Below are 14,715 nucleotides of genomic sequence, written 5' to 3' on the forward strand. Positions count from 1 at the left end.
CAATCTGCCGACACTGTCTAGCTATTTCGTTTCTTTTGATCTATTCCCAATAGCACTGTCATCTTTGTACCTAACTCACAATACATGTAAACTACGCAAGCCATTGATAATTTCAGAGAGGTTCCATTTTTCTCTAATAAATAGTGTGGTTGCTGCATGAAACCAATATGAGCTGCATGGAACCAAAACGAGTCTACTTTTGATTTTGATTTGTCGTTAAGAACAGTGGCGAATCCAGGGGGTGCCCCCTCCCCCCTAGCTTAGTCTAAAGTAGTGTAATTTACTTAATCAACTCAAGTTTGCGTTAATTAAACTTGCTCCTAACGTAAGTTTATCGGATCAACCTATTTCGCGCCCCCCCCCCCTAATTTTTTTTTCGGATCAACGTATTTTGCCCCCCCCCCCAAAAAAAAATCCTGGATCCGCCCCTGGTTAAGAATTCCAAAAAATAAGTTGAAGTCCTTCCTTTTGGACAGTTATTAGTTATTCTACTTTTATATTTATTATTATTATTAATTTGATATTTTGTTTTGTTTTTTGGTCTTTTTCTCGGGTCTTCATTTTCCTCTTCTTCTCCCATTTCTGGTTTAAGAAATTGAATTTTGTTTGTTTTTTGTTTATCGTCGGGTGGGATGTCTGCTGTGGTGTGGTGAGTAATTAATATTATGTCTATTTTTTCTCTCTTTCTTCTTTCTTTGATTAATCATCCATAGGTTTCGTGATTTATTACTTTAGTTGTTTTATCTGTGCAAAAAAGAGCTCGTCTCTCTGCCAGATATTTTTATACTTAGTGTGTTATGTATATATATATTTGAAAAATAAATGAACCTGAGCCTGAATTACTTTTAAGCTTTGACGATTAGTGTAGAGAATTACTTTTAAGCTTTGACGATTAGTGTAGAGAATTACTTTTAAGCTTTGACGATTAGTGTAGAGAATTACTTTTAAGCTTTGACGATTAGTGTAGAGAATTACTTTTAAGCGTCACCGACCGAGTTTGGAAAGGATCAGTACACCTTTCTGAGGGGAAAGGGTGGCCTCTAGCCTCCTTTCACTCTGAGGGACACTTTTAGGCTACTTTTAGAATATGGAGGCTTCGAGGTAACAGCCTCCCTCTCATTGAAGAAATATTTTGTGCGTAACATAGTATATTACGTTCATATATTCTCTGTAAACCTACACAGATGGGTTAGGGGTGGAGAGGTAATTACTAAAAACAAGATTTGTCTAGAAAAGACTTGAAATTTGACAACCCTAAAATCCATTTTCAGTAGGCAGACCCATCCCCTTGGAAAATATTCCAAGAGATAAACTTTTTCAGAAATGATTTTCATTCTAGTTTCACGTTCTGACATCAGTTAAAGAAGGATACAGTTCATTTCAGAATCAAAAAAATTAATTAATAATGGATCGAAAAGCATGTGACTCTCAAGAAGAGTGCCTTTAAGCTTCTTAATATTCTGCATCTTTCTAAAATGTTAGCAGTCACACCAGGCACGAACAAAGGATATTGTTTCGAGGTGCCCAAATCCTTCAAATCACTTATTCTGTGAGAGGTATCAGAAAATTATGGGAAAATCAAAAAAAATCATGAGACCTCGGGGGGGGGGGGGGGAGGCCCCCCCCGTACGTACCAGAATCACCCTTATTACGTTCCCCTCAGTTTACCAGACAATACAGCCGAGCGAGGGAAGATGCGCTCACTTTGTTTTTTAATTTTTTTTTGTGAAATAATGTGATTGATTAAATGATTCCATGAGTTAATTAAGTTTCTTTCCTTTTTTTACTTTGTTTTTTTTTTCATTAATTATCTACAAATTCGTTTTGACTGTGTGTTATCAATATATTGGACTGCCGTGTGATTATGGCAGGAGCATCAACAAGCTTGAATAAGCCCAAACCTAAGCAGCGAGCGATACCACATTGCCATTAGTTTATTAATATTACTTTTAATACTGTTTTTTTTTGTAACTTTTAATATAATTTTTATGGGATTTTTTTGCATTGTTGCTGTATACATTTTTTTAAAGAAAGTTGCACACCTACAAGTTATAGACTTTACCCGTTTTCATCTGTCCTGTAGTATTGCGCAATGTATTATGTGTTCTGTAATGTGGTGTGCAAGGTTGCCACCACGGTCAGTTCCTAAAGTACTAAAATTGCTCAAATTTGCGTGCTACAGAACGATTTTCGGTGCTAAAGTCAAAAATTTTTTTTCCGCGAGTGTCGCGGCTTGCGCTTTGACATGCGCATGGTCCTTTTAAGTGAACTTGGATTAGCTTTAGGTCAAATTTTTCGTCAGGTTATTTCAAACTTAGCGCCAATCTTTTGAAAAGAACCCAGCAAAAAGGCGGTCAAGGTTATATCAACTTTGCGCCAGTCTTTCTACAAACTGTAGCACGAAAGTGCTACAATTGGTCAGTAAATGTAACACGTGCTACAGTGCTACTCATGATGAAATAGTGCTAAATTAGCACTTTCATACTACAGGTGGCAACCCTGGTGATGTGTACTTATTGTGGTGTTGTTCCGAACTAATCCCGTGGTGCTGGACAAAAAGATAAGGGTAAATGAGGATAAATTTTAAAGCGAAATATTTAAGCCCCCCACCCCCGAAGTGAATTTTTCGGCATAAAATTATCGAATTTTTTTAGAGGGGTCCTTTCAACTAATAGCCCTTCTTCTGCGATGAATGATTACTGAACACGAACTACGTATAAAACACGACTGAAAATTCATAGTTACTTCTTTTAGTGTTACTCAAAAATCAGCATTTTTTTAAAGTAGTCTCCAGTATATGACATTCAAAAACTGTAGAGAATTATTGCTAATATCTCATTCCTTTCAAAGTCAGAGTTGTCAAACACAATGAATAAGAGGATTCCTGTGGGTAAATGAACGCATATGACAAATATTTTTTCACTTATACATTCAACAAGGTGTCGTTAATACAAACAAAATAAATAAAAAAAAATAGAAGAGAATCCAGACAAATATATACTTTAAAAAATAAATGCAACAATTAAAACAGAAGGAAAACGTGAAACAAGAAGAAAATAACTATGAACTTAATCGGAGAAAAAATTCATGCAAAACAGGTGAAAGCCGAATATAGTAAAAAAAAGGGAAATGCAAAAAATCCAAATGCAACATTTTAAAATAGATTTCTAATATAATTAATATACTACAGACTTTTAATATTTTAATTAAATTTTAATACACATTAATTATAAATTTTCTAAATATTTCAAAACTATTATGCCAAAAAAAAAAAGAAGAAAAAGGGAGCAGTGTCCAACTAATACAAGTTTACTAATTAAAAATTTGCATTTGTGAAATTATTCTGAATCTCATGGATTTTACAGCGATTTCTTTGTTGTGACTTCGATTACTTTCTAATTAATAGACTAAGAATATTTTTACTAAAAAAATAACATTTTAAAAACATAAATCCACCTTTAAAAAGACCCCGAAGGACCATTGACTACAATCCATGTCCATTTATCTGTCTAAAGCTGTGGTCTACAACTAAGACGAAGAGAAGAGGTGACAGGACATGGCCTTGCTTGACGGCAGTCATGACTTTTCTTAGGTTCTTTTTTGAGGTTGAGCGAACCTCAAATCTTGTTTCCTATCATTGTTTTCTTTCCAAAAAAAATTTCTTATAGAACGTTTTTCTGAAATTAAATAAAAATCGTTTTTTTTCAACTCAAATTCAGGAGCAACATTAAAAATGTATCAGTGTTAAAAATGTATTTTATTGTTGCACGCATACTAAAACTCTCTCCTAAAGTCTAATTGATTTACATGCAACAATTTCATTCAAAGTTTTCCTGTTATATAAATAACGCATTCCTCTCTTATGCACTAATTCTAGGCGTATAATAGGAAAGACAGCACTATTTTTAACAGCACAGTCTCTTATTACACACCGAATAGGAAACCCAAGAAAACACTCTGTCACACAAATTATTTATGTTAAGCCAAGACATACAAATAAAACAGTCTCTTGACCTGTTAAAACAGTCAAGGAAGAATAGTGTGCGTAGCATTCATATTATAATGACAGGATATTTGAAATCAGAACAGTAGAACTTTGCATTTTGGGCAATGTAGAAATAAGCTCTGACATCTTTGGAAAGTCGGCAGATTAGTCATTGGATGGCGCTGATGGTTTTCAAAGTAAGACTTGTCTGAGTTTCTAGTCTTACTAATTTGTGGTGTTTTAAGCTTAAGATTTAAAATATGTTTGTATGTTCCCTATAATTCCCTATAATATGTATGTTCCCTATAATATGTTCCCTATAATATCCGTATATAATCCGTATGTTCCCTATAATAGGTATGTTCCCTATAATTTGAGGCAGCAAGAAAATCATATTCATGTCTGTTATAGTTTTCCGGTGTATATACCCCAATAGGAGCCTTGTTTAAATTTAAATACATTAACCTAATAAGTCGGATAATATTATAGGCCGAATCATATTTGGATCGTCGTACTGCAGCCTTGGAGATTACGAACAATCCAACATATTTCTGGTTTTGCTATTTTTTTACGTTTTCTTTACGAAAAAAAAAAACGGTCTAAATGAGTAATAAAATCTGCTGGAGAAAAGTCAACAATAAAATTTTTCAGAGATAAGCGATTATTTGTCAGCCTGAAAGATAACGTTTCCAATCTGTTTGTTATAATTCGTGTCTGTTATAATTTTCCTGTTCCTGTTCCTCCAATTAAAATATACTGTTCCTCCTGTTCTGACATCAGTTAAAGACTGTTCCTCCATCAGTTAAAGACTGTTTCTAAAGACACTCCTGTTCCTCCAATTAAAATATAGGAGCCCCCTATAAATTATATAAACTTAATAAGTCTTATAATATTGTAGCTCAAATTATATTCAGAGCGTTCTACTGCAGTGTCGGATATTCCAAACATCCCACGTATTTTCGTTTCTGTAATGTATATACGTTTTCTTAGACAAATAAACTGTTTAGACGAATGAAGAAACACGGTGGAAGTCAGCAACTCCGTTTTCCAGGATAAGCTTTTTTTTCGCCTGGAAGATCATATTTCCAGTGATTAGGAACTACTTTTTGGTGAACAAGCAGTGGCTAAATTACAGCCATATTTTCCGACAAAAAGGACAATTTGAATTTATATAGTATAATGGTATGAAAGAAATATTAAAATCTTGTACCTTTACTAAGATGTTTAGCTCGAAGCATATTGATCAGCGATGATTTTCCAACATTTGGTATTCCAACAATCATTAGATTAATATCTGATGTTTTTCCTGTTTCTACGGATATAGACAGCTTTCTTTTTAGAAGTTTCTTAAGCGTCGGAAGGATCTGGAAGGAAAACAATTCAAGTGGAAAGAAATCCTGGAAGGAAACGATTCTGGAAGGAAAACGATTCAAAACTGCAGCACTTGGTTACTAAAATTTGAAGTCCCCCTGACATTTCAGAAATTCAAAGATATCAGGAAGTTTCCTGTTTCTACATAATAGTAAAAAGGAACTTATGGAAAAACAACACAATTTTGCAATAGTATAGCAAATTTGACACCAAAAAGCCCCAGGGTCAGGGCCACAAGAAAAAAAGCAACGATAATACAAAAACGATTAAAAATTCAATTAAATAATTGAACAAAATAATTAAAACAAAGAAAAACACAATTCAAAAACAATTATACAAACAAAATCGTCAATATCGTAAAAACAAAATAGTAATCTAGGAAAATGTTCTCCTTCATGTTTCTTTTCTTTTTCAACTAAACAATTATTTTCTTTTTCACGTTTATATTCAATTAAACAATTGAACAAAACAATTAAAACACAGAAAAACACAATTTAAAAACACTTATATAAACAAAATCGTCAATGTCGTAAAAACAAAATAGTAATCTAGGAAAATGTTCTCCTTCATGTTTATTTTCTTTTTCAATTAAACAGTTATTTTCTTTTTCATGTTTATATTCAATTAAACAATTGAACAAAACAATTAAAACAAAGAAAAACCCAATTTAAAAACACTTATATAAACAAAATCGTCAATGTCGTAAAAACAAAATAGTAATATAGGAAAATGTTCTCCTTCATGTTTATTTTCTTTTTCAATTAAACAGTTATTTTCTTTTTCATGTTTATATTCAATTAAACAATTGAACAAAACAATTAAAACAAAGAAAAACCCAATTTAAAAACACTTATATAAACAAAATCGTCAATGTCGTAAAAACAAAATAGTAATCTAGGAAAATGTTCTCCTTCATGTTTATTTTCTTTTTCAAGTAAACAATTATTTTCTTTTTCATGTTTATATTCAATATATATATATATATATATATATATATATATATATATATATATATATATATATATATATATATATATATATATATATATATATTTATATATATATATATATATATATATATATATATATATATATATATATATTTATATATATATATATATATATATATATATATATATACCGGCATGTAAAAACAACTCCTCTCATTTGATCTGCCATCAGCGGTCGAATTACCCTGGAACACCAATTACCCTGGAAACTTTCTCGAATGCCTTTGAAACTAACTCGAGACTTCAAAACCTACTTTTAATTCCTGAAAACATCTAATATTAATATTGCACTACTGATTATCGATTTTTATGTATGTATTGGAATAAACTAACTTAAAATTAGATTCTTTAAAATTTAGTGTTACAACGTTTAAGCCAAGTTTCTCGTTCAAGAGAAATCTGACTTGTCTACCCGTGAAAAAATCGAATGTCGCTTATGTTTACAGTTGTTTAAATGTTCTCCTTAGCACTTGCATCTCCGTCCGGGTCTTTACAATGGTTGATATAGGGAAAGATCATAATGTCTATTAATTATATACAGTGCTCTGGAGTGACCAAGGTGTAAGGTTAAGGGGGGGGGGGGGGGGGTCAATTTTTTTTTACTGTTTTTTCAATGAAAATGCCAAAAGGATAGCTTTAATGAAAATACCGAAAACCTAGGGGACAGGAAGAGGCCCCTATGCCCCCCCTCATTTGTGCCACTGTATTCTTTACCTTTTTGGAGTTAGCATGGGGAGAGAGTGACCTACAAAATTCAAAATATAACCTTTTATGAGGAATATTTTGTCATTCGAATCTGTGAGGGAAAAGAAGTATGTTTTTGCCAAATTATTTTTTGAGCATCAAAGAAAAGACATTTCGTTGTTATCACTCCTTAATTCTGTACCTTATATTTTCAGACTTCTTTGGTAATTGATAAAAATTAGCTGCTAAAATGTGTCCTTAGAGGGGAGATCTATAGGAGTGATATATATCAGAAGGACCAAAGAGTGATTGAGTATACATTGCCCTGGACCTTTGTTAACAGCTATGCAACACATTTTTGGTAACTATTTCAGAGATGTCAGATCATCTCCTATATGATCATTTCTATATGATCTGACATATAGGTAATGTAAGATCAGGGACGTGCATAACATGGGGGGGGGCGGACTTGGAGCCCGGGCTCTCATTTTTTTCAGAGCATGTTGTTGTACATAATAAAATTTTATTATTCACCTCCCCCCCCCTCCTGAACAAATCTCCGACGCACATGCCTCAGGCAGATCCAAGCTTTAAGTTTGACAGCGACGATTTTTGAACTGGCTCGGGTTAAAACGAAATTGTTTCAGTTCATCAAGGTGTTCTTTATTCCTAACTTATAATGTCTTAACTAACAAATTCTAAACTATGAAAGTGGTTGTTCTTAGAGAACAAGAATTACATTTACATTGCATAAAATTTAGAATATTATTTTTCTCTGTGATAAAAAATTATTTGGAATTTATCGACTATACCCAATCTAAATTAAATTATAGAGATCTCATTTTTGAACTGAGCTTCAATTACGTTTTTATCTATAAGTACTTGAATAAAAATTAGCCAAATCAAAACATTAAATTTTTTTTAGTATAAGATTTCAAGGAAATTCTCAAGTTCTTTTCTATCATGTATCCCTTCTATTCACTGATAAAATGGGTAAATATTCAGTAAAACTCCAGACAATGTGTGGAAATGAAAGGCCGGGTTTTTGTAGGCTTCTTACAGAGATGCTGCATCTTTTAGAAATCCAGAGGTCTAACTGGTTCACAGATGAGAATATACGGGGTCCCAGCCCCTTCTTCCATTAGAAGACAAAAAGGCAAACTTTGTGTTGTTCCAAAACGTTTTTTTGGATTTTGTTTTAAATTTGAGCCCCCCCTTCATGAAAATTTTTTTATACATTCACCCCCACTCTTAGAATTCCGTTATCAGAAAAATAAAAATAAGAGAAGGAGTAATTGCCATTATAATAAAGAACCTTTAACCTAGGATTAAAAAATTTCCTCTGATCAGCTTACCATTCCGAGGGAGAAGAGACAACCTAAATTAATTTGCAAAATTTGGCCTAAACATACAATATATATATATACTAACCCAATCTTCCTAGGTGATTAAATCCGGTTTACTTAAAATGGTTAAATAAATTAAAATAAATTAATTGATTGCATTTAAAAAAATTTAATTAATACATTTTTTAAATTAATTTTTTTAATCTTGTATAATTTTTTAAGCTAAAAAACATTATTAAATTAATTAAATAAATCAATAAATTAAAATATATTAATTAAAATGAATTAAGTTATTAAAAACCTTAGCCCCTCCCCCATCCACGGAAAAATTGTTGCATACTCCCCCCTATTGGGAATATTTCTGAGGGTGTCCTTGACGGTATAAAAACGTTTTGTCTAGCAGAATGATCTCTGTAACATTAAACACATTAAATGATTATGGTGGTTAAATGGTGGCACACAATACATTAAATGGTTTTTAGTCATATGGGTTATTGTTCATATAACCATATGTTTATTGGTTATATTGGTTTTGTTATATATTCATTAATTATATTTATACACCAATGTTTATTGGTTCTATCATATGTTCATTGGTTTTTGGCTATACTAGTTTTGTCTTATGTTTTATTAGGTTATATGTTTATTGGGTTTTTGGTTATATTGGTTTGGTTATTTATTTATAGGTTTACTTTCATATTTCTAGGATACCTGGAAGAAACTTAAAAGGGGAGCCTTACACTTGAAGCATAAGAAAAGAAATAGCTGCATTCAACTAATTAGGATTAGAAACCTAGGTCTAATCAGCTTGCAATTCCAGGCGAGGTAAGGCAATCTCAATTAATTTGCAAAATTTAGGTAAAGCATGTAATAAACATGCTAAATCATTCCTTTTGGATAATTTTTTTCTTCTTACTATATATTTTTTGTCATTTTTTTCATTTTGACTAAATATTCATTTATTTCTTCACTCTTTTTTTATCAGTGCAAAACGAACTTGTCTCTCTGCCAGATTCATTGTATATTTGACATGTTTGTAAAATAAATAAAAGAAGTGAAAACCTGAGCAGTGGCAATTCTGGCCTCTCTTGTGACTGGAAAAAAATCTTGATTATCGCCTCCCTCTGTCTCTCAAAAATTTTCAGGCGAAATTTTAACAAAATTTTCATTTATTAACACAATTATTTTCGATTTGCTAATTTATTTTTTAATCATTTTAATTTATTATTTAAATTGTCAAATCCTTTAATTATTATTAATTATTTGTTTTTTTACTTTTAAATTTATTTTTATCTTATTAATTAATTAATAGTTAATTAACTATTTTCATTTGTTAAATGCACCCTTTACTTTATTTTAATAAAATTTGAAAAATTACAAAATTATTATAACCATTGGATTATTTGATCGAAATGTTGCGCCTCTAAATTATCGGTACCCAGAGTAAGCCCGACCTCTGCCCCCCCATAAAACCACTTCTGAACCTGAGCTATGCCAAGATATCTTACTTTTCTTATTCCAGGGGATTGTTCATTTTTGCAATAAGTGAAAATAACCTCATCAGCTGCCCTCTCGTCTAGTAGTTTTTGATGTGCATTCCTTCTATCTTCCTCAGTGATTAAATCCACTTTATTTAATATGAAAATGTGAGGTTTGTTCTTCGTTATAGCGTCGCGCAGAAGTGGATTTCTACCAGTAAGAGGTATGTAAATAATTCAGTCAAGGAAAATATGTGTTCATGTCCAAAATTGAGGTTTGTTTATAAAAAAAAAAAAACAAGTACAAGGAACCACATGTAAACAAACTAAGAGCAACAACATAAGCAAACAATTTGTAAACATATACAAGAAAAAAAAAATAAGATATAGAAACAAAAAAAAACTCTAATTTGAACAATTAAGACAGCAAGATGTGATAAAAAAAAGGACTAAATTCCTTATAAACAAGTGCAATGACAACATTCACAGTTTTCTGGTTTAACAAACCTCATATACAAACTAGTGGCGTAGATAGGGGGGGAGGGGTCGGTTGTCCTCGAATGCAGCATCTGAGTGGACGCCAAGCTGAGCTTCTTTAGCCTAAAAATAAACTATGTTTTGTTTACTTATATTAGGGTAGTGATGGGAGGAGGGGGCACAAAACCGCCCTTGTCCCCGGGCGCTGAAAACCTTAGCTAAGCCTCTGATACAAACCATCCTCGCAAAAGAGTATACGTTCATTTTATTGATGCTTTTGAGAGAAAAAAGGTGCCTTTAGTTTTTTTTGTTTTTTTTTGCAAACAACACTTTCCTTTCAACATTAGCTATGTACTTGATATTTCTCCATTTTAGCAAAATTAAAAAAAACAAAAAACTTTGTGATCAACAAAGTGACATTGTTTCCATGCTATAGACTTACCTTCCTAAAGGTTGTTCCCTTGTGCAAGCCCAATTTCCCTTTGGCACATTAGCACTTGTAGTTCGAGACATGATCGAACTTGTGCAAGTCAAACAAGGAGGCTTGACCTACTGCCAAGTATCCTCATGCAATCCAGACCTAGGGCTAATATTTAGTTTTAACTTTACTGAAAACTTGGCATATCATTCAACATATCCCCAGTTAAGCATATCGATTTTTCAATCATTGGAGTAAAAGTAGGCCTACCTTGCTGAAAATGTGTATAGTTTAAACTAAAGTAGAGGTGATCGTTTGCTGTTAAGAGCAAGAAGACTAAGGAGAATAGTAACGCCCTTCTTCATCTGCCAACAGTAAGATAACAGAATTTGACATCTCAAGTCAAAATCAAACAAGGGTGGCCACTTTTTTCAGTGCTTTTCAACTCCATGATTAAATGGTTAATGGTAAATTCGTTTTGTACATATAAAGCGGTCGTAGTCAGCCAGAAATAAGACAACCCAATTACTCTTACAAAACTCTCAGCCAGAAATAAGACAACCCAATTACCCTTACAAAACTGTCAGCCAGAAATAAGACAATCCAATTACCCTTACAAAACTCGACTTCTCCCTTTGAGTAATAAGTCTGGAAAACTCAACAAAATGGTTAATGGTGTTCCTCCCTGCATGTCAAAGAATGCTAGTCTCATGATCAGCAAGCTAAAAACAAAAGTGAAGAAAACAAATACCCAAAACGACCAATAAATTAAACTGGAGAGTGAATCCATTGATACTGTGAGGAGTTCCACTACTTCGCCTGCATCCCAATTCCAGCTAGTGGTGCTAAGACCAATTTTACAACAAAAATAGGAAAATTATGGAGCACATTCACAATAATGACAAAGTATGTATTGTATGTCTTGCAAATCCTACCCTCTAAAAACCAAGGAAGCCTTTGACAAATACTATTTTAGGCATATTCTACGTGTCAGCCAATGGTCTCGCATGTCAAATACTGTAATTCGAAACCGTTCTGACCAAAAAGACCCTTTTTCGATAATAAACCAACGCATACTCCTTGGACACTTCCTATGTGTTATTTTATTGATTCAAAATTTTTAACCCCTAAAATTTTTGCACCTGAGGCAAGTGCCCACTTATCCCCCCCTCCCCAAGACCGCAACTGAGAATGTAATACATTGTTGAGGTGGTTTCTACCAACAGAGTCGTCATTGGGATGATTGGCTGAAGATTGTGGAAGAGGCTGCTGCTGACAGATTGTGTAGAGGAACTGAGGTAAGTGCCCCCTCTGTCTCCCCTCCTAAAATCACCACTGAGAATGACATAGATCTTTTGAGGTGGCTTCCACCAGCAAATTCGTCATTGGGATGATTGACTGAAGATTGTAGAATAGGCCACTGCTGACAGATTGTGTAGAAGAACATCAGTCATACTGTCATCCACTGGTGTTGAACAGGGCTGATCTTTGTTTGGTTCCTGTCAAAAAGAACAGCTCCCTTATAACCAGACTGATTTATTACTTTTTAAATTTAAAAATCGTTTCTAATCTAGGTTGAATTGAAGAAAAATAGAATTTAGTTACAGTCCAATGGCTAAGAACTGAAACACGTTTTAAGGCTACTTGTACATCAAAAAGGGAATAAAAAATAAGGTTAATTTTAAAATAAGGTTATTTTAAAACAAGTATTATACTTTTCAGTTTCAGCGTTTTTTAATTAAGTTTTTCATTTTTTTCCAAGGATAATCATTTAAGAAGGTTGTGTTGCAGCTAAAAACTGTATCCTACACATTTTATTCCTGCTATTTTGATGTTTATCTAAGAAGTATTACTTTACATAATTTAGTGTTAGAAAGTAACACTAGAAAGTAAAAGCATAATATATATAAGTGAAATCAAAAGGATATTCTACTATCATGAACTTCAATCACACAGTCAACTTTGCTCATTTTCGCCTCCATTTGCTTCATGCCTAAAAATAAAGAATATTCAAATTATAAAACTTGATAAAAAAAAAAAATAACAATAAACAGCCAATTGTTATTTATCATAAACATTATTTTTTTCACAACAAAAGAATACCAGAATCGAAAGATTATGCGTGACAGGACTGGAAATTTAAATCCGTGAAAAAACAAACCAAAAACAACAATGTTGGAACTAGTATTGTCTTCACTGTCTATGCTTTCTTAACTTTACTCTCTACCAATTCAATACTTGCAGTTTTAATGTTGTATACATTTTTACTTTTATATCCTTGCAAAGCTTTAGCACCAAGGGTAATTTATTTATAGCATATTTTCTTTTTGATTTCTTGACTTTCCTTGTTCAGTACTGTTATCTAGCAGCTGTTGTTTGATGGTTGTTAATAATGAAAATTTTGCAGAGACTAGCCTTTGGTTTCATAAAAATGAAACCAAAATTGTACATAATTGTTATGTACAATATGTATTGTACATATTGTACAATTGTACTGTACATAATTGTAATCACTCAACACTCACTTGAGCTGTGTTATGAACAAGTGAAAAATGGACAATTTGGACATGTACATTTGGATGACAAGCAGTCATCAGATGACAACAAAATTGTTTGGAGAAGAATATAATGTTATCCATAATGTTATCCATATTGTAAATAATTGTTATGTAAAATATGTATTGTACATATTGTACAATTGTACTGTACATAATTGTAATCACTCAACACTCACTTGAGCTGTGTTATGAACAAGTGAAAAATGGACAATTTGGACATGTACATTTGGATGACAAGCAGTCATCAGATGACAACAAAATTGTTTGGAGAAGAATATAATGTTATCCATAATGTTATCCATATTGTACATAATTGTTATGTACAATATGTATTGTACATATTGTACAATTGTACTGTACATAATTGTAATCATTCAACACTCACTTGAGCTGTGTTATGAACAAGTGAAAAATGGACAATTTGGACATGTACATTTGGATGACAAGCAGTCATCAGATGACAACAAAATTGTTTGGAGAAGAATATAATGTTATCCCAGTATTTTTACACAAAGCTTGCTTCAACTGGGCTTGTCTATATTCCTTGGATCTGATACTGTATAATGCTTCATGATTTTTGAAAAAAATCAATTAATTTTTCCCCATTCAATTAATTTTCATTTGTTAATTAATTAAAATTAATTAATTAATTGTTAATTAAAATCAATTAATTTTCATTTGTCCAAGTCATGTGAGCTGTTTATTACTGCTACAACGATCGTCATACAACTAAGAGCACTGCTATTTGACGTTATGGTGAGAATTGACGTTCTCTGGGAAACCTACTCTGACAGTTTGTAAAGACAACGTTTGTGATATCACTCAATGGTACATGACAGGTGCTAGATAACAGCAATACTTTTCTAGGGAACCATAGCTTTAAGAATTTGCATAGGTACTTGTCTATTATATAAAACACACTCGAGAATTGAAGTTTGGTGAATGCTAATAAAATAAAACAAAATTCTGATGAAAACATAATAGTTTAGAAAAACATTTGGGCTATGTATTTGCACATTAGGGGGGGGGGGATAAAGCATATAATATATTAAATATATAATCTAAACAAACCTATTTTAGACTAACCAAACCTATTTAACCTAACAAAAAATAGGGGGAAATAGAATACTTTATTAGCAAAATTGTGAAAACAACAACTTGGAAATATGCTCCCAGAATGCAGAAATATCCTCAAGAATAGTATTAAAATGAACTCGGCCTTCTGCCTTTACTGCCGATTGCCGCATGTACTCTACTAAGTATGAATATAAATGATGGTGGGATGAACCTTGGTGCTGTTTGTTCCTCCACTTTGCAGAACCCCACATTCTCTCTACTTTTTGGGTAGAGGCGCTGGTTTCCAGATCTACAAAATTGTTTTTGTGGTT

At 32.4% G+C, this 14,715-nt stretch overlaps 1 protein-coding gene across 4 annotated transcripts in view; it reads right to left on the reverse strand.

The window, feature by feature from the left end:
- Window positions 1–14,715, reverse strand: part of LOC148944123 (mitochondrial GTPase 1) — a 104,670-nt gene that overhangs the window by 66,278 nt on the left and 23,677 nt on the right. For all 4 annotated transcript variants that reach the window (XM_089100518.1, XM_089100521.1, XM_089100517.1 and 1 more), the window contains exons 2-4: window positions 12,695–12,762; window positions 9,905–10,099; window positions 5,196–5,349 (exon numbers count right to left, since the gene is read on the reverse strand). In XM_089100518.1, coding sequence (XP_088956644.1) covers window positions 5,196–5,349; window positions 9,905–10,099; window positions 12,695–12,762 — 417 coding nt within the window. The remainder of the gene's footprint in view (window positions 1–5,195; window positions 5,350–9,904; window positions 10,100–12,694; window positions 12,763–14,715) is intronic.

Source organism: Artemia sp. Qi Xiang Cuo, chromosome 14, assembly GCF_049724085.1.
Source record: "Artemia sp. Qi Xiang Cuo chromosome 14, ASM4972408v1, whole genome shotgun sequence".
Lineage (NCBI taxonomy): Eukaryota > Metazoa > Arthropoda > Branchiopoda > Anostraca > Artemiidae > Artemia > Artemia sp. Qi Xiang Cuo.